This window comes from Hydra viridissima, unplaced genomic scaffold, assembly GCF_058129835.1.
Source record: "Hydra viridissima isolate aposymbiotic clone 2 unplaced genomic scaffold, HvirCarnegie_v1 scaffold_8, whole genome shotgun sequence".
Taxonomy (NCBI): domain Eukaryota; kingdom Metazoa; phylum Cnidaria; class Hydrozoa; order Anthoathecata; family Hydridae; genus Hydra; species Hydra viridissima.
The window spans coordinates 15,087,624-15,108,708 of record NW_028324307.1 but is presented as its reverse complement, the minus strand read 5'-3'; the positions used below and the strand labels follow the sequence as shown (position 1 = coordinate 15,108,708).

Here is a 21,085-nt window from a genome sequence, read left to right as displayed (position 1 = left end):
ACCGCAAGAGACAAAGATAAAAGAAAACAAACTGTTATGGTTAAGTGACTGTATAACAAGATGGCTGAATCTTCGGACTCTTTTCAAAAGGAAAGAAAAATGACATCAGGGCCCAACTTTTCAGCGTCTGTTGTACGTAAATCACCTGCTGCTGCCAATATACCGCCTACAAATAGTTCAATGAAGGTATGCAATTTCAAATTAAATTGACAATAAAATAAATCTGCTTTCCGTTGGCCTTGATTTTTAATAATAGTGTTGATCCTGCATCAAAAAATTTAGACTAAATTTGGTTGTAGTTAGCTTCCTAGCTTCAATATTTACTATAAACATACATTTACCTGCTTTTTTAAAAGTAAATATATTTAATTTTAAAAATGATTTTAAAAGTCTTTTAAAGTCATTTATTATACAGTTTGCTAAATATAAATAAAGTAAAACCATATACTATTTTTTACAACAAAGAACAATACAAACCTTTACAAAAATATAAAAAAATGTCTTATGTAATCTGTCTAGATGATGTCATTTGAAAATAAACAGCGTCGACCCAATCGCATTCACAGGCGATCTGTGTCCGTATCATCTACTGATAGTTACAGTTCAGGTGTGCTGTTTTTAAAGACTTTTTTATTCAACTTTTTCTTGGTCAAATTGTTAAACATTCTGAAACCTAATATCTAATTTTAAGTTTAGCTTCATATGTTTTTTGCATGAACTTTTGAAATGTGTGAAATGGGGGTTAGGGTTAAGTTTTTTTGAATCATTTTATATTAAAGCTATTAGCATTTTGGTAAAGATTAGAGTTAACTAAAACCTAGTGTTAATTCTTAAGCTAAACCTAACCCTGACCAATTCAAAATAAACCGAACCCTGACCAATTCAAAATAAACAGAACCCTGACCAATTAAAATTAAACCAAACCCTGACCAATTTAAAATAAAACACTAACTCTAATCCCTGTTTTGCAACTTAAAATAGTTTATGTAATATATATCTTAATGTTAATATAATTTATATTAAATACCTTAAATATCTTAAGTATATTGAATGTTTTCAGCTAGTTATTCAGATGCCAGTTATTCATCAGATGATGAGGATGGTGGGATAAATCCTAGAGAAAAAGAACAGGTAAGATTATTAATGGCTTTTTAAACATACTTCCACAGGTACACATTAGGGATGCAATATAAGGTTTTTAAGCTATTTATCTTTCTCCAACCTATTAATAGCAACTCTACAGTAAGATAACATTGAGAACAATATAGAATACTTGTGAAAAATTTTAATATTTGTAAATAATTTATTTACAAATATTTGACAAATAAACATACATGAGATACAATTTATATTTGCTTTACTACAGCTTGTATTGAATTATATAATGTTGTCTAACTATATATAATTATAAATATATATGTAAGTGATTAAATCAAAAGGGAATGAAAACAATTTTTTTTTTTCAAAAAATAGTTGATAAATTCTAGAGGTAATCTAAGATGCAAATCAAATGATGATACTGTCTTGATGAAATTCAATTATTTTTTGGGTCTACTGTCCACTCCAATAACTTCAAATGAAATAAAATTGTAAAAAATGATGCAAACCAGTACTTGCCATTAAATCTGTGCATTAGATCAATAAAATAAAATTACCATGAGAATTTAAAATTAGTAAAGCATTTGTTTTTTTTTTAGTTATAAATTTCAAATTGTCAGTTTTCTAATGAGAGTTGCAAGTTTTAGTCTATTAAAAATGTTTTACGTTTGATTTAGATGAACTCAAGTGGACAAGCAGATTTCTGCATTCGTAATATAAAGTTATCTGATTTTGGTCGCAGAGAAATAGAAATAGCAGAACAAGGTGTAGAAGTTTTTACAATTTGATTTAATAATTTCATATAAATACTTGAATTGCTTCAAATGCTTGAATCATTCCCAAAAAAAATTGTTTTCAGCATACTTCTTTTTTTTTTCTTTCAACGAAAGTTGGTTGGATGTAAATGCAGTTAGTATTGTAGATAAATTTTTCTGGCAATGGGTGATATCTTTAGATATATTTTTGTATTATAGAAATGCCAGGTATTGTACTTTTGAGGAAAAGAAATCACAATGAAAAGCCACTTGAGGGAGCAAGGATTGTAGGCTGCACACATATTACTGCTCAGGCAGCAGTAAGTGTTAAGTTTCCATAGCAAATTTTTTGATGGAAAATGAAATTATTTACTTTCCTTCAAAATTTGTAAAAAATGAGGGTTTAAAAAAAATTGTTACAGTAATTAAAGTAAGAAAAAAGCTGTAAAAATTTGTTCTGCATGCATTTTAAGTAAGAGAAGAAAATAAAAAGTTGGAATAGGTAAGTGGAGGAAGGGGGGAGGTAGAGAGGGATGAAAAGATAAGAATTAATTATTTTATTCTCTGAAATAAATGATCTTTTTTTATTTTGAAGAATAAAAGAAAGCAGAAGAGAAAAAGTTGAGAAAGACAAAATATTTTTCAGTTCTTGAAAAATATTTTGTCTTTCTCAACTTTTTCTCTTTTTAATTTCTGTTTTGAAAGTGATAATTTACAAAAATAAAATGTTCTTGCTTTTGTGAATGTCTCAGGTACTAATTGAAACACTTTCCGCATTGGGTGCACAAGTGAGGTGGTGTGCCTGCAATATATATTCAACACAGGTAATTTCTATAAAAATTGTTAAAAACAAGCAAAAGTTGCTGTGCAAGGTTTTGTGATGAACTTTTGTTATTAAGGCCATAAGGTGCAAAATAAGTCTATTGTTTTTTAGTTATCATTTTTGATTGGTTTTAATGTTATTGGTTTTAGAATGAAGTGGCTGCTGCACTTGCTGAAGCAGGTTTAATTTTTTTTTTTCTTAGAAAAAAACTTAAGACATTTTTTAAGAAGAAAATTTATTTAGAGGCTAGTTGCTTATTGATAATAAGTAGATTTAGTGTTTACACCTTAAAGTTTGAAAAGTCCATCACACTTAGTTACAAATATTCCATTAAATTGTTTGTTTTTTTAGGGTTTTTTTAATCAGTTTGTAAATAGAAACCAGGACTTGAATTTTAACTTTTGTGTTCAAACTCTGGTAACAATATGTTTTGTAAAATTTTACAAGAGTAGAAAATATATTTTTTTAGTTGGATATTTTGATATCGTAAGCAGCTGTAACCTACCAGCTTATTATATACTTACTGTTTTTCTACTTTTAGTTATTAAACTGAAACTGCAATTTAAAACATCCCTTTTGTTTTATAGACAGCTTAAATATCAATAATAAGTTGTAAAAAGAACTTGCACTTATGTGTAATTTTGAAGTTTTGAAAGTGAAATTTTTTTTTCTTTTTAAGTGTTGTTCTTCATGAAGTTTTCTTCATTTTTTTTTTTTTTTTATTCTTCTCCTTTTTTTTTTTTTTTTTTTTTTTTTTTTTACTACATATTTTATTAAAATGAATGAAAAAAATTTTCCTATTTTTTCCAAAACATTTCCTCAGCACCAAAAACAATGTTCTTTTGTTATTTAAGGTTACCCAATATTTTTGATGAAGTTTTTTTTACAAAACATTTTCTTAGCACTAAAAACAATTTTCTTTTGTTCTTTAAGGTTACCCAGTATTTGTTCTTTAAGGTTACCCAATTTTTGCGTGGAAAGGTGAATCAGAGGAAGATTTTTGGTGGTGCATTGAAAAATGTATCACACACCCAGCGTGGACACCCAATCTGGTATGGCTTTTTATTTATTCATAAAAAAATTTTTCTTTTTTTGATTTAAGATTGTAAGTGACTAATGCTGATATGGTTACTATGGTTACTATGGTTAATTTTATATTTTGAATGTTCATATAATAAATATTTTTTTTTTTCAAAGCTTCTGTTTTCTTGACAAAAGTTTTCTAAAGATTTAATATGTACAATGAATTATGGCTATATGTAAACATTTCTATGAGTGGGTTATTTCATCCAAATCTAAGCATTTTAATTATTCTTTTTTTTAAGTGATGTCATGACAGTTGCATTTTAACTCATCAGTATGCTATTATACTTTTCATTGATAATTTGTTATAATTATTATAGTTTATTGGAGTAGAATGCTTAATGGCATTTTAGTTAAAAGAATGAAAATGGCCAATTTGAAGTTTTATGTTGAAAGAATGGAGAAGTTGATTTTTTAAAATTAAAATCAAACTTCTTAACCTAGTTCAACAAAGTTTTATAAAATGCTGAGTTTTCCTCTCCCTTTGTAAATATAAACATGTCATAAATAATACTTATAAATATAAATTTTTTGATGTGGTAAAGATAAATGTCAAGATGGTAGCCACATGTTCGTAGGCTGAAACAGATAAAGCAAGTGAAAAAAGCTATTCTTGGAATAGGAGGCTTTAAGTTTTTCTTTCTTTATTTTTTCTTTCTTTATTTTTTCTTTCTTTATCTTTTCTTTTTTTATTTTTTCTTTCTTTATCTTTTCTTTCTTTCTTTTTTCTTTCTTTCTTTTTTCTTTCTTTCTTTTTTCTTTCTTTCTTTTTTCTTTCTTTCTTTTTTCTTTCTTTCTTTTTTCTTTCTTTATTTTTTCTTTCTTTATTTTTTCTTTCTTTATCTTTTCTTTCTTTAATTTTTTCTTTCTTTCTTTTTTCTTTCTTTATTTTTTCTTTCTTTCTTTCTTTCTTACTTTATTACTTTCTTTCTTTCTTTCTCACTCTCTTTCTTTCTTTCATTCTTTCTTTAAATAATTATGGGAATAGTGAAAGACTTGTGAACAAGTTAACTTCTGAGGTTTAGTGAAATTTAATCATCAAAAGAATATTATTAGGAAGTAGATGCATTTTGTAAATTTTTTTTGGCTTTTAATTTTGTGTGCTTGTGTTGAGAAACAAATAGTGATTTTTTTTTTATTATATGTGTGTAAGATTTTAGATGATGGAGGTGATGCCACTCACTTGATGTTGAAAAAATATCCTTCAATCTTTAATCAATTAAAAGGCATTGTTGAAGAAAGTGTAACTGGTGTCCACAGGTGTTTAGGAATTTTTGTTATTGATGTTTTGACGCTTTTGTCTTTGTGTATGCATACATGGTTGTATACATATTTATATATATAAATTCATCATTATAAAATTTCATAGTTTTATGTTTTTTTGATAGATTATACCAACTGTCTAAGGCGCAAACATTGTCAATCCCTGCTATGAATGTCAATGATTCAGTAACCAAGGTTAATAATGTTTTATTTATATGCAGTTTACCTTTTTCTTTTTTCTTCCTTCTTTAAATTTTTTTTTTTTTGTTTTCTTTCAAATTACAGACCAAGTTTGATAACTTGTATTGCTGTCGTGAATCTATTCTTGACAGGTAGTTTAAACCTTTTTTTTTTTTTTTTTCTTTTTTGTCTTTTCTCTTCCTGTGTTATATTATCTTTGTTGTGAGTGTTTATATTGCATGTATTATTTTGTTGTGGTTTTTCAGCTTAAAGCGCACTACAGATGTCATGTTTGGCGGAAAACAAGTTTTGATTTGTGGGTATGGTGAAGTAGGAAAAGGTTGCTGCCAAGCTCTTAAAGGTCTGGGTGCTGTTGTTTACGTTACAGAAGTTGATCCCATCTGTGCACTTCAAGCATGGTTATAAGATTTCATAATTTTACTTATTTGACTATAAATTTTACTCAGAATATGATAATTGTTATCTAAGCAATTTTGTTCAGAACAAATAATTAATGAAGATTTGGAAATTTTTAGTATGGATGGTTTTCGTGTAGTTCGCATTGAAGAATCCATTAAAGTGATTGATATTCTAATAACATGCACCGGTTAGTTTCCGTTTTAAAACTATGCAGAACTTTGATTTTTATTCCCAAAGCCATAATCTTAATTCATTATCTAGTTCTTCTTTTCAAAGAGTTTTCAAAGTCTGCAACTGAACATTTGTTTTCAGTAAAAAAACCTAATTAGTCTTGATATTTTATGATAAATCAATATTTTTATTGGAAAATAAAAAAAGATATACTTATATTACAGATTTATTGCAGATTTTAAAACATTGTTTTTCATTTTAAAAGTTGCATTTTTTTGTTACCTATCATTTTTTGGCTTTAATTTGTCAAACTATTCAGCATGAAGCACATGATTTTTTTAAAATATAAACAGTTATCTTTTTAGGAGTTTCTTGTTATCTTATTTGTTCCATATTTATTGCTTCCTTAGTAAGCATTTTTTCATTTTGATTACTAAGGAAACAATATAGTTAACTAAGGTTACTAATTGCTGAGACTTTGTTTCAGGAAACAAGCATGTTGTTCGGAGAGAACACTTAGACAGGCTTAAAAATGGTTGCATTGTTTGCAACATGGGACATTCAAACACTGAAATAGATGTTGTAAGTTTGTCCGACACTTATTTGCCTCCTACTATGTCTGCTGTTGTTTACCACTAATATAATTTTTAATGTTTACCACTAATATAAATTTTCAAGATGGTGGATTATTTCAGAGGCAAGCTTTAATGGGTTTATGTATTTAAATATTGTGAATCTATAAATGTTTTCTTGTAATCTATTTCACTTTTCTTGTATTATGCAGGGAAGTTTGAGAACTCCTGATTTAACATGGGAAAAAGTTCGCACACAAGTTGATCATATTATTTGGCCTGATGGAAAACGAATCACTCTGCTGGCAGAGGTAAGTGAGTCTAATTAAATCATTGGATTGACAACAAAAACTTCTGAATAATGAGTAAGACATTTTCTTTTTTTTTGTAGGGTCGTTTAGTAAACCTTAGTTGCTCTAGTGTTCCTTCATTTGTTCTTTCAATTACGGCCACTACGCAAGCAGTAGCACTTATAGAGCTTTTCAGAGCTCCTTCTGGACGTTATCAAAATGACGTGTATTTGCTACCTAAAAAAATGGGTTTGCAGTTCTATATCATATTTTATATTGTAATATCAAGATGCTTAAGATTATTTCTAAAACATACTAGGTTTAAAATACATTTGGCATTAGGGGTATCTAATACCCCGTTCATATTCGATTTAATAACGATTTTTTTAAATTTATTAGATGAATACGTAGCTGCTCTTCATCTTCCATCATTCGATGCTCATTTAACAGAACTGACTGATGAACAAGTTAAATACTCGGGTGTTAGTAAAACGGGGCCATTCAAGCCGCACTATTACCGGTATCAGCTGATTTTTTTTGTTTTTTTGTTTGTTTTTTTAATGCATTTAAACCAACAATATGAGGTTATAACTTTTGCTTAGGTATTGAACTTCTGCGATTGCTCAATCATTGTAAATCGGGGGAAGCTTTTTTAAAAAACTCGTCGATGTTTGTATTTTGGTACCGATATTCGTAATCTAGAAGGTTTAGTGTTTAATAGTTGCTTTAAAAATATGCTAGAAAAACGAAAAACTATAGAAGTTAGGTTATGCCCTAAGTCATTCTTACCTTTTCCTTCGACCAACCTTCCCCCCCCCCCCCCCCCTCTATCTCACCCTTTCTAACTTTTTATTTTCTTCTCTTACCTAAAATGCATGCAGTTTTACTTTTCTTATTCGAATTGCTGCAACTTTTTATCCTCCTAGATTTTTCGTAATTTTATTGGCAAATATTTGGGAAATTCCAACTTTTTCTGTATAAATAAAGTTAATATATTTAATATATGTATAGAAACACTATTGTTCGAATAAGTCGTAGAAATGATTATAAGAAATTTTTTATTGAAAACTGCAGTTGTGTTTTGTGCGCGTAAATTTTAAATTTCACTGAACTTCTTGATACAGATTTTTAAATTGAACAAGTCAATCATCACAGGCTTTCACCATGCGATCAAAGCATTTATAGATTTTTAAATTTTATGGCTCTTTTTTTGTAACCTGAAAGAAAATCTGGTTTTTTTCTTTTTCAGAACCTGATAATCGGGTTTTGGAAATTTGTACCTGAAAACCTTAGTTTTAAATATCAAAGCGTAAATATCAACTTCATTACACAAATTCGCCTGGTAGTTTCAAATTTTGTCTAAGCTCAATCGTCGTCATAAAGTTCGGTAATTGAATTTTACAATTATAAGTGAAAGTGAAGGTGTTTTTCAGAATATTCATATTAACTATTGTTTTAAAAAAAAAACTTGATAAACGGAAAATAAGCAGGCAGAGTTATACAAATACTAGTTTCAACCCAACGGTGGTTGTAAACAAGCATTATAAAGAAGCTTGGAGTTAACATACATAAACTGCAAGATAAAGCAAAAAAAAAGGGTAAGTTTAATTTTTTCTATAAAGTTAATGCAAAGCATTGATAATATTATATATGGGTAACGCCCCTCAGTGCATAATCATTCGAGAGAACTAAAAAGTTTTTTTTTTTAAACAATCGTCATTCGGATTCATTCAATTGTTTTAAAAAAAATCAAATGTCAAAGTTATAGCTGGGCTGAAGATTTTGACACTGAAGATTTTAATTTTCAAATGACCCAACGGAGTTAGCATTGTAGAAAGGTTAGTAAAAATTTCTTAACAAGCAACTTTGATAAAGAGTGGAATTGCAATAAAAGGTGATATATTATTACGCATAAATTATAATGGACAATAAAACAAAAAACAAAAATTAATATTGAGTATTGAAAATATTTCAAACTGAAAACAGAGTGGAAAGATCAGTTTACCAAATACAAATTATGAGTTCACACGCATTCATCATATATTTGTTTTAAATACTATGCATGGAAAGAAAAAAAAAAAAAATTTAACATGAAAATTAAACAAATAAAAAGTTTAAAAGGCTTTACAGTTTTCTTCATGGTTTTTAAGCTTAAGAAATTTTTAGGTTTAAGGTTTTTAGTTTAAGAAATTCTAATAAACAAAAAAGTAGTCATCTTTTGAAGGGAACAAAACAAACTTGAATGTGAAAGTGAAGGCGAGACAAATAAAACAAACTTGAATGTGAAAGACAAAAAATTTTAAAAGGAATTTTGCGATGAAATAATAGTTAAACAAAAGGTATATTCGAGAAATCCAATAATATAGTGTTAAATAAATGGAAATAAATTTTTTAGGAAATAAAAAATTAACTAAAAAGTCATAATTATCACAAATATAATAATTATAATGGTTAGTTATAAATAATTTTAAGCAATCGATTTCAAAATTGCTAATTGCTATTAACAATAATTGTCATTTATTATTAAAAGAATTTGATTTTAGTTTTGTCAGCCTTGATATTCACCCAAAACAAAACAAAAAATACGAACAATACATTCACAAAAATATATGAACAATACATTTACAAAAAAAAAGGCTGTGTCACATTAATCTGACTGACTTCACTTAAACTTTTCTTGAAGAAAGGCAACTTAAGGTCCTCAATATTTCTCAAACGCTTTTAATGAAATTATAAACACATCCTGTAAAGAAGTAGATGAGATTTTCTAGAGTACCTAGATACTCTAAAACTTTAGCACACTATCCACCTTTAAAGTGCCTGCCATGTAGAATCAAATAGATTTTCCTACACTTGCTATTGGTAGTCGTCCCAAAAGCTTCTGATCGCTGAGTGTTCCCGTGTTTTTAAACTTCAAAATGGTACATAAACATACATTATTCATAAAGCAACACAGGCGAGTTTTCTGAAGTAAAAAAACTCAAATAAAAGAAAAATAAATCTAAGGAGATTTCAAATGTAAATTTAAAGAAAAACCAACTTTTTTATTCCACAGTTTGCATTGTAAGGAGCAAAGGCGCCGAGTCCATGGGGACAACAGGAACAGTGGTTCCACCCTTACCCCCCACCCCTGGAAATTTATACTAACAATATATTATCACATATTATTACGGGGGCGAATAGATACTCTTGCCCTCATGATAATCCGTGATAGTATTTTGTAAATATAAATTTCCGGGGGGGGGGGGGCACTGCTCCTGTTGCCCCCGTGGACTCGGCGCCTATGGTAAGGAGCATACTTTAAGATGTATTTTTGTTATCTAAAGTTTTCACTTTTTAGTAAGCATGAGGCTTTGAAACTTTTTTTAAAATTGTTTTTGAACCCATCAAGAGATAATTTAACTGTAAAAGGAATCGTAGCGCTGTTCCGTCGCACTGTTCACAATACTTTTCAATAAGGTGTAGATTGACCTACTGCTTCATGTTTTTATCAAATAAAGAGGACTACAAATAATACCCTAAAAAATTAAAACTATTGCATTGCAAGTGAACAAAGAAACAACCTTATCGTTCAAATGTTTTTGTAGACTGACTTTCCACTGACTATTTTTACTGCGCAACCTAAAATTTAAAGCACATTCAAAACTATATAAATACTTTTTCTACATTTCATATTTGATATCTGAACTACCATAATAAATAATAATACCATCCATAAAAAAGTAATAATATAGTGTTTAAAAAAAAACAATTTATATTACAATTTTAAATACCTCACAGTTTCACTTTCAAAACTTAATTTTTTTAATATTTTTTTATCACTGCTTTGGTTTTGGTTTTATCATATTGATTCAGAGGCTACATAGCCATTTCTTACTTTATAAAAGTCAATTACATCAAACAACTGTCTCAGATTCATTCTTTCCTGTTTACAATGTTATCACTAAATCCCATAAGTCATTTTTTTCTAACATGTTTTTTATAATGACTAAAGATCTGTAATAAGAATCAAATTTCAAAGATATAAACAAGTTCAAAACAAGAAGTAAAATAAATAATAAAAATACACTACATAAAAATAAATAATAAAAAATACAATAAAAACTTGCAAGTACAATCCCATCTTTGTAAAGGTAGAAAAAACATGTTTTTTCCTAAAAAAAACTACATTTACTAAGATGAACTCATTTTAATGTTTGAATTTTAATAAAAAACTTGTTAAAAAGTTGGGAGGGGCACTGTAAATACATTTTCATAGAAATGCTTTTCAAAAATTTTTTGACTTCCTCCACTAATCGTCATATTCTCAATTCTTTTTACGGTTGAGATAACAGGTTTTGAGATATATGCTGCAAAAAGTTTCTTTGTCTTGCAAGTAGTTTTCAAATTGAAAGGCAGAGATATTGTTCACCAAAACAGACAAGATCCATTACAAGCAAAACAGTTAAGATATTATTAAAATGTACTTAGATACAATGTTATTATGTTACTATGGCAAATTTGATGGGTCTACATATTGATCGAGCTTAAACAAATCATTATATAAAGGTATGGAGGTAATGTCATTGAAAATTTTGGGGATGACTGGTGAGAAACTTTGTTTTTACATTTTTCACAGCTAAATACCCTGAATGTCTTTTTATTCATTCAGAAATCGTCTAGCATCATTAAAGGTTGTAAAAACTTTAATTAAATGATAATTTCACAATTTTATAACCACTCTCTCGCAGCTCAATTAAAGAATCACTTAAAAAAATCCTTTACATTGGTAGGCTTGCTTTCAAAAAAAATATTGCAACAACAAATAGATGCACTAGTATATTTATGTAGTAGTATTCCACCCATATTGATAGTTAATGATATGGTGCTCGTGACATGGTGCTAGTGACGTGGGTTTACTCAAATAAAATTGAAAAAGAGGATTTTCATTGAGGACTCTGTTTATATATTTTAAACCAATTTAATGACCACTTTTTTAAAAAAAAAAAATATTACAAAGGGTTTTTGTAACAACCTATTGTTAAAAAAATTTGATTTTATAACTTGTTGTTAAAATAATTTGTTTCCATCACAACCTCTATTCGTATTCATAACAAAATTTTTTATAACAACCTTCGTTTAAAAACATCTTAAAACCTTTTTAAAAAGTCAACAGTTATTAACTTTGGTCACTAAAATAACCTAAGACTACTCTGCTAAAGTAAAAGAGCGTAAATCCAAGTTTAGCTTAAAGTGACTTTGCGACGTCACACGGTGGTTTTTTTTTTTTTTTTTTTTTTTTTTTCAGAATATACAAAAAAATGCTCAAAAACTCTAAGAAACTGAGATCTTTTAACAGTTATTAAACTAATATAAATCATTCGTTATGATTTGAAAAGCCAATATACCTTTTTTTAAAAAAAAAATGACCAGAAATTTTTGTTAACCAATGGCACGAATATACTTTTCTTCAGCATTGGTATCGATGCTTACAAAATGTCAAAAACTCGCAAAATAATAAGCAATCAAACAATTCAAAAAACTAAAAAATTAACAATAAAAACTGACTTTCCATGTAAAACTTAAGGATATTTCACTATTAAAATTCCGATGGGTGACACAGAAATTAAAAAAGTTTAATGCTACCAAACACATGCTAATCAAAGCTCTTCTTTCCGAAAAAACGAGTATATTTCAAAACGTCAAGATTTGTCATCATAGCTTGAAATTGATTTCGATTAAAATGCACGTGATTTTAATGAGTTTTTAAAAGGTTTCATTAACAGCAAAAAACACCAAATGGATTTTTTTTTAACTAAATATTCTAAAGCTACTTTACAAATTTTCCAGAATTTTGTAAATTTTCCGAAAATTGCTTATCATATTCGCAAATATAAAATTTTTAGGTCATTTTTCTTAAGTAAAGGTTTTTATTGGCTTAAATCATAACGAACAAATTTATATCAGTTTACTAGCTGTTAAAAAATCTCTTTTTGTTGCTTATAGTTTCGGTGCATTTTTTGTGCATTTTATCTCTGTACGTCAACGCATTTTAGTAAGTTACCGCTTCCCATTCGCCTCTTTAGCGTCGTAAAATGTTGAGCGCTATTCGAGAATAGAAGATGGCAGAAAGAAGCAAGTCTAGAAACTAGCTGAAGGGGCAGTGTTTTTTCAAATTGCCTAAAACTTGATTTGGGTGACTTGCTTCTTTTTACCATGATAGGGTAGCATTGACGCTATCCCGTCGTCCGTCTGAGGTATTCCGACGTTTTGACCACAAACAACTTCATTACGTTGTGGTGATTAGGTAGTTTTATTTGGCTAGAAGATAACTTCAAGATGAGTGTACAACTGTTCACTGAGTAGATGTAAATTTTTAATTGAATTATGTAAAATATGTAAACTATGCAAACTATGCACGAGAACCTCAAAAACATTGAATTTAAAAAAATTTCTTTACATTTAATTGACATGGATTTAGAGCTTTTTACATAAATAAATGCAAAAGTAAAATGATTTAAGAGAGTTTGTATGTCAAAAAGTTTAGTTTTGATGAACAAAAAAAGCGTAAAATAAAACAAAAAAGTATATATATATATATATATATATATATATATATATATATATATATATATATATATATATATATATATATATATATATATATATATATATATATATAAATATATATATATATATATACATATATATATATATATATATATATATATATATATATATATATATATATATATATATATATATATATATATATATATATATATATACAGAAATATATCAATCTAATATACAAGTACTTATTAAAAATCTGTATATATTCTAGGTTAAACATTAAATAGATGTTAATATGCAAATAATATATATAACAATGCACAATATTTAGGGGCCCTATTGAGTAACGTAACTAGTTGTTGGGGGGGGGGGGGGCATCAGAAAATACTTCAACTCTTCATTATTTTTCTAGTTAAATTTTAAAATAAAAATCAAAAATCTACTAAAAGTCTAATCAGTTTTTCTAAAATAAAATAAAATTTTTTTTAGCAATAAAATCTTTACTTCATGAAAATAGAAATAGAAATAGAAATATAAGCAGAATTATAACAAATAGTAACAACTCAAAGTCTTGCGCCTTTGTATTAAAATTTTTTATTGAGTTATTGGCATTTAGCCATTTATTGCACACATTAATTTCGTGTTTACTGTAAAAAAAAATAATCCTTTTTTTTTATTTCATAATTTGATTAAGCATGTAAAATAATTTAAAAAAAAAATTGTTTTAAGGGGCGTAATAAGTATATTTTTCGTGAAAGAGGTGTATTTAAAAAAATAAAATTTTTTTTTAGTATTTTTTTACTATAATAAATAAATAAATAAACTAAATATATATTTCCGAAAATTTGGTGATATTACATTAGTTTACCATATATTTCTGGTGAAAATATTTTGTGCTCCGGCCTGTAATATGAACCGTAAACACTACAAATGTAACACAAGAGATATCTACTACCTTACAGAAACGAAAATAGACTAAAGTAACAGCTGCATCTAAAAGTACAGCAACTTCTAAAACTCAACAAAAAACTGTGGACAAACGACAAAGAATTAGTTATTCTAATTCTTAGAGAAAAATAACATAATAAATTCGTCATGAACAACCATAAAACGTTTGAATAGCGCTGTATACGGTCGAACGTGTGAGACACGAGCAAGTCCCGAATATGCTGACAAGCTGCTCCGTTTCAAACACGGGATACTGTATTAAGTGGTTAAAGTTTTTTTTCTTCAATTACTATTAGTGGTATTGAACTTGGCCACGTTTGATTCATGGAACGTAAAGAACTTCCAATGAGTTTCATTTTATAGAAGATCTAGTTGCTTAGCACCCCTTAAGTATTTGGGACCCTGTGGCTTCATCAAGATTTTCAATTTGGTAGTTTACATTCCTTGTAAAGAAATGCTGCTGGTAATGAGAGTCAAGAAAACCTTTGAACGTTGGGAATGAATATGAGAAAGTGACTTAAAATGACAGTTTTTTAAATTTGTATGTTTTGCAAAATTTTAGAAAATGAATCATAACATCAGAGCGCATTTTAGGAATGCAAATGGTTTTATTTTTAAATAATGAAATAATGTTCTCTGAAATTACAATTTATATATATACACTGCTTTAAACGGAAGAAGTCAAAGAAAAGCCTTATGTTGGACAACAAAATGATTTTTTCATAGAGAGCTGTAGAACTCGTTTTAACAAACTCTTCTGGGTATAGTTAGTAATGAAAGAATATACAAAAAAGTATAGAAAAATTTTATCTCCGAAATATTTTATCTCCGAAACTGCTTAGAAGATCCTATGAAAAAGTTGCAAAATATTCCTTCATCAAATAAATACCTTTTTTTTAAAAGTATGGAAAAGAGGCTAGATAAAAATGAAAAAAGAGATTCTCATTGTTAGTATTACAAAATGGAAAAAGGAAAATGTTATCTAGGGAGTCATACTTATGACTGTTCATACCAGGAGAGAATCAAAACTCAAAGAGAGATAATTATGTTTTTTCAAATAGATGGGAGGAGGAGAGCGGCATAGTATGTTTGAGGGTCATAAAATATCCTGATATAGGATATACAGACAGGTTCTCACAAATTTCTTATAACCGATGGGTCGGGGTTATTTGAAAAAGATTTTAGACATGACATTTTATATATTTACTTTGCTACTTTTGCAAGTTACAAAAATTCCTTTGTAAAAATAATTTATTACGGTATTTCTTCTTTCTGAAACAAGCTTCTGTGGCTCAAAGCTACTTTGAAAAAAAAATACTTTTGTTTGCCTGAATTGTCAATAAACTAAATTAGCTTCGGAACAAAGTTTAGTCTAGTGATCGTATCTTATTCTGTAATAAATTGCCTGACTAATGACGCCAGCTAAAAATGCTGAGTTAGACAAGAAGCTGTCTATATTTTATATGATAATGAATGATTTTTTTTTCCGCTGGAGGTTGAGCTCACAAAGCATATTTCATTTTTATATTTTATTCATATTTATATATTTTTTTAATGTTTAATCTAATTTTAAAGACGTGGGAAAACTCTAATAAACCGCTTTTCTCTGTCGGGTTTTAATTACAATTCGTTTAGTATTGCAATTTTCTCGAACTTTGTTTCTGGTAATTTCATTATTTTTATTATTACTTTTTACAATTTCTAAACTCATTTCTAAAAACGTTTATAAAAACAGCTGCTTTTTCCTCTTCTACATTTTTTACTGCACTCTCGATTTTCATGTTCGTTTTGCATCTTTCCATACTTTTGCAATTGCAACAGCACTCGGTAAGTTACTGTTTCATTAAATTAAAGCAGAGGTTTCCGATGAACTAGACAAATTTTTAAACTAAAGGATCTTTTCTATTGCTTATATAAGCTTAAAGGAGATGAAACTTCAGCAAAAGAATTACAAAAAAAAAAAAAACTTAATGGAAGAGTTACAATTGTTCAAATTAATAATACCTATTGATAAAAAAAATATATCAACAGTTTTTTCCTATAAATATTAGTTGGGAAAGTTTTAATTTTTTAAGTATTATGCTTATTCATTTTTATTAAGTCTTTCTGTTTGGATTTATAAAAGCTGTGATGATCGTCAAGAGTTTGTTATGAAAAAAAACCGGAAACCAAACCGAAGCCAAAACTGAACTGCTGTGCCCATTTGAAAGGGTAGTAAGGTTAATGAAATTCAAAAATTGGTCCTCATTATCTTGTTACAATGTGGTCATGTAATTTCTCCCCCTCCCCCCTCTCCCTCTTGAAAATTGATTTTTTTATGTACTTTAAAAGATATTTAGAAAACTATGTACTTAAAACAAAAAAGAAAGGTATTAAGATTTTTTTTTTTGCATTTCAGAAAACATAAAAAAAAACTGCAAAAAAAAAAAAAAAAATATTTAATAACTTACTACTGAAAAGTTTCGTAAAATTTCATAACATTTCGTGAAACTTTCATCAAATTTTCAAAAAACTAACACCCTTGTAAATAGTGCTACTGTTAAATTTCGTTGGCTTACTGTTAAAAATTAGTTTGATAAAATTTCGTCAAAATTTCGCTGAAAGATTCATATATATTATTAAATATACATAATTTAACAATCATAGGAAAAAAACCAAATTTAAAAAAATTATTTGGAAGAAATTTAGGAAGAAAAAGTATTGAAGAATTTAAAATTTACACGGAAACCCAAGAATTTCAAAAGTTTTTATAATTGGTGGTGGTGAGTTTTTTTAAAGATAAACTGGTTTTTCTTTTCTTATTTTTAAAGATAAACTGGTTTTTATTTTCTTACTTTTTATCCCACCATTTTTGATCATTGAGAGTAAACTAAGTTTTTTTGGCGCTAAAAATAATTTTTGTCCATTTTCAAACTTCTGCAAGTTTTAAAGTTGGCTGTACTTTGATAGTTGATCTTTTTTTTTTTTTTTTAGTTAAAGCATGAGTTGGCCTCGACTCAAAGTAACACATTTTATTTCTATAAAATTTTATTTGTGTAAAATTAACCTGATCATCTAAGAAATATACAAGCTGTTTTTTTTTTAAATCAGAAGAAATGAACACTTATAAAGCATAAAAACTGAGAGTGTGGTGTCTTGTTTGGAGCAAAAATTAAATTTAAAAAATCTGCGCTGCATATGAAAAGTGTATAACTTAGTTGTAATCATAATGTAAAATTCATAACACAATGAAGCTTTAGAAATATTCTTATAGAAAATATTTGCCCGCGGTTTCGTAAAAATTTTGGCCTTAAAAGGATCTGTTAATGTGGGATTGTTCAATATGGGGCTTTTACGGTGCAGGGACGTATTTTGGTGTTAGCATAAGTATTTTTTTTAAATTATTTTTATACTAGTATTTGTTTTGATTTTATTTTTATTTTAATACCAAAAAATTAAAAGTATTAAAGCAAATAAAATTATGGCATTTAACTTTGTTTGCCTTTTTTTCCTGATGAATTTTCTGCAATAATCTGTTGTTTTTAATAGTGGAAAAGTTGTTGTGGAAATATTGTGCAGTGTAACAGAGGTCTTACATTAGTTAAAGTAGGGGAATTATAATAATGAAGAGAAAAAATAAGAAATTTAATTTTAAGATTTTGTGTTAATGTAGGTCAGCACATTATGTAATAAAATAAGCACCATTACATAATAAAACTCAATAAACTTTAAAACACATTTGCTCGAAACTTCTAAAAATAAAGAAACCGAAACGCCTGATAAAAAGGATTGCCGAACATTTATTTTCCGTGTATTTTACTCTAACTATAACTTTGACCTTAATTTTTACCCAATCCATCCCTCACAGCGTTATCTGCTATAACTCTAATAAAATTAAATTAGTAAGCGAACTTTCTCCGTTTATTTCAGACTGCTCTTTTAAAAGTTGCGTGCGCTAAATTTCATTAATTCTTCGCATAAATGTTTTATTTCTATTGTTTGCGCAATAACGGTTCTTGTTTTTTCCACAGACAATTTCAATGCTAACGATTGAACTTAATGCAAATGAAATAGACTTAATGCATCTCTAGACAAATTAAAGAATTTCTTTTTTTTTTTTACATTAAAAAAACTTTTTTTTTTTAATTTTTAAGTATTATGATGTTCAATAGAAGTTCAAGAAGTTCAAATTTAAAAGAAGAATTTATCTACAATAATTTATTTAAGTGCGACGGTTGGGTAATCTTATGATAGAATTATGCAAATAAAAATAACGATTAACGTAATATTCAATCAATAATTCTTTTAATAATTAGTGTGCTTTAATATATTATTAATATTTTGATATTAAAGAACTCTAAAAATAGGTCCTTTTTTTGTTTTAAGCAAAAGGAAGCCATGAGAGGTATATTTAGCCTTCTGAAAAATAAGGTGAAGATGACGAAATAACACGCACAAGTTACGCTGTTATGATCTTCTTCTAAATTCTATTCTTGCGTGATATTCAAGGCTTGATTAGTTCTTCAAAGAAAAAAAAAGATCAAAATAAGTTTCGAAAAAAACTTATTTTTTTTCTTGTCAACGTTTTCTTCGTGATATTTTATGATTATTTTCAAAAAATCCTTTTTAAAAATGTTTGTACGTTTTTTTTTTCTTATACAATTTCTGTTCAGCTGAACCTATGCCAAAAATGTAAAAAGTGTGCTTTTCAGTTCAGTACGTTTGAAGTTCAAGTACGTTTGAAGAACGTTAAAAACGTTCATAGAACGTTCTTAGAACGTATCCGACCGTTTTTAACGTTCTACGAAAGTTTCATGAACGTTTTGTGCTAGCTGGGGAGGTTAACTTAAAGATGGAGCATTAAAATTAAAAACTTTTATTGAGTCTTATCATAAACACTTTATCTTAGGTTCCTCCGCCCCTGTTCTCTCTTATTCTCATCAATTATACTTTTTGATTGTTTAGCGCTTTATTATAAGTATAATTCATTAAGTATATATATTATATGGAGTTTTAGTATAAAAAATATAGGATGTATTTACATCCTAAATTTTTTTAACATTTTTTTAACATTATATAAAATGTATTTTTTTTAAAGTACTTTTTCAATTCGTAATGTAAGTAATGATTCTCTTTTTCATTTTTTTTTTTTTTTTTTACTTTTTTTTAATATCTTTATTTAGCTACAAAAAAAAAGTTAATGAAACTCAATGGGCAACATCTGCGCTCTTCCATCCGGAATTCATCCGCAAAATCCTCATTGTTCAGCCGTAAAAGAACTAATTCCTGTTTTGATTCATTCCAAAACTAAATTTGTTAAAATGCCTCTTTCCTTTAAAGAAATTGCTGCGCTCAAAAAGTCATGGATAACAGCAAAAAAAGTCTGGAATGAAATATGTACTGACGCGTTCGGCAGGTCAGATTTTTCAAATAAGCAAAACTAATGCATTCTGATTTTATTTTGACACCAACACATGCCAAACTTCATAAAGTTTATAAAGTTCACAAAGTTCAAAATTCAAATTTCATTTGAATTTCGAACTTAATTTAGTTTTCTTACGTATATTTTTGTATATTATTTTTTGACATGTTTTTTAGATTACTTTTTTTTTTTGTAATTTTTCTTAGTGTATTACTTTTTAGTACATTTTTAAATAACTCTTTTTATTGCTTTATTTAGGTGGTTTGCTACCTACCCGGAAATTCGTAAAAAATTTGGGTTTTATGCACAGGACGTCACATTGGATGAAGTCATGGCTTCTAAATCATTATGTATCCACATACGAAAATCGGTGGAGTTGATAGAAAATATAATAAAAAAGGTTGATGAGAGACAAGAGTTATCAGTGCATCTTATTGAGCTCGGAAAGATGCATCACAGGCTCGGTGCTGAACAAAAGTACGCTACGGTAAAAAAATGATCTTTCTTGTTATTATGTTAATGTCCGAGTTGATTGTCGCGAGTCTTTAAATTATCATCGCGATTGTTTCAATCATCATTAAACAGTGTAATCATAAAATACGTAAAACTTAATAAATAACAAAATGCGAAATTTTAGGATAAGAGCATGAAATGAATATTTTGTTTGTTTTTAGTTAAAATTTCCAGATTTAGGCAAAAATAATAATTCTTAAACTCTTTTTCAACTCATTTTGTGAACATTTCGTTTTACATAAATTTAGGCACTAGGATCAAGTTTTGTGTTTGCTATCAGCAAACTGTGTCCTAACACAGACATGTTAACAGAAGGAGCTTGGGAGTCCCTTTTCAAATACATTGTAAGTCACATGAAACTTGGGATGCGAATCGAAGCAGGGAATTTCAAGAAAGACGATCTTAATGAAATCGATATAGCTTATACAGATGTTGAAAATTAAAAATACACCCATAAACATACGCTTCAAAAGAATTTGCGTATAAAAGGCAAATACGAGTAACGAAAAATTGGCTCACAGTCCTTTTACAAATATAACTTTAGTAAAAAACGCTGGCGACAAAAAAGAATATCGAACATCAAATTCTTTTTATCTCAACATTAAAGTTTTTTTTCATCCTGAAAGATTTTTTTCCGTCCTTTTTTTTTTTTTTTTTTTTTTTTAATTTTATTTCTGATAACCAAAGAATTTACAATTTTTTTTATATTAATATTTTTATTAATATTTTTTATTAATTTTGTCTGATAAAACACGATTACATCTTTTGGTGAGTACAACATTTAACAAATAATAAAAAAGAGACATTCTTTGTTAGATATCGAATCTGTTAAAAAAGATAGTGTTATGAAAAATGGGCAGATAAATATAGTTTTTGAGTTTTACAAGGCAAACGGCTTTACGATTGCGAACCATTCTGCAATTTACAGAAGTAGTTAACACCAAAGAGGAAATTTTTTTATTTTTTTATTTTTTTCTAATGTAAATAAGACTTAAAGAGAATTTTTATTTGTTTAA

At 27.7% G+C, this 21,085-nt stretch overlaps 2 protein-coding genes and 1 long non-coding RNA gene across 5 annotated transcripts; 2 read left to right on the top strand and 1 right to left on the bottom strand.

Moving 5' to 3' along the window:
* Position 1: 1 nt before the first annotated feature.
* LOC145194815 (S-adenosylhomocysteine hydrolase-like protein 1) lies at positions 2-7,723 on the top strand. Its single transcript, XM_090095855.1, has 18 exons — positions 2-186; positions 520-607; positions 1,061-1,131; positions 1,776-1,863; positions 2,073-2,173; positions 2,606-2,677; positions 2,826-2,856; positions 3,634-3,728; positions 4,913-5,019; positions 5,148-5,217; positions 5,308-5,354; positions 5,469-5,621; positions 5,739-5,809; positions 6,281-6,375; positions 6,578-6,676; positions 6,757-6,904; positions 7,055-7,175; positions 7,258-7,723. Exons 1-18 carry the CDS (start codon positions 61-63, stop codon positions 7,262-7,264), a joined length of 1,590 nt encoding a protein of 529 aa, XP_089951981.1. The 5' UTR covers positions 2-60; the 3' UTR covers positions 7,265-7,723.
* A 707-nt stretch (positions 7,724-8,430) lies between these two features.
* On the top strand, positions 8,431-21,085 carry LOC145195137 (neuroglobin-like). Of its 2 annotated transcripts, none has more exons than XM_090095853.1 (4): positions 8,431-8,493; positions 19,318-19,550; positions 19,815-20,043; positions 20,318-21,085. In XM_090095853.1, exons 2-4 carry the CDS (start codon positions 19,345-19,347, stop codon positions 20,510-20,512), a joined length of 630 nt encoding a protein of 209 aa, XP_089951979.1. In that variant the 5' UTR covers positions 8,431-8,493; positions 19,318-19,344; the 3' UTR covers positions 20,513-21,085. The 2 variants fall into 2 exon arrangements, with proteins under 2 accessions (XP_089951979.1, XP_089951978.1); XM_090095852.1 differs by lacking the exon at positions 8,431-8,493 and adding an exon at positions 15,865-15,982.
* On the bottom strand, positions 9,206-10,524 carry LOC149885289 (uncharacterized). 2 transcript variants are annotated; one of them, XR_016454966.1, is made up of 3 exons: positions 10,429-10,524; positions 10,173-10,276; positions 9,206-9,566 (listed from the first exon to the last, which is right to left on the bottom strand). It is a non-coding gene; the product is annotated as an uncharacterized LOC149885289 (long non-coding RNA). The 2 variants fall into 2 exon arrangements; XR_016454967.1 differs by having other exon boundaries at positions 9,206-9,620; positions 10,219-10,276.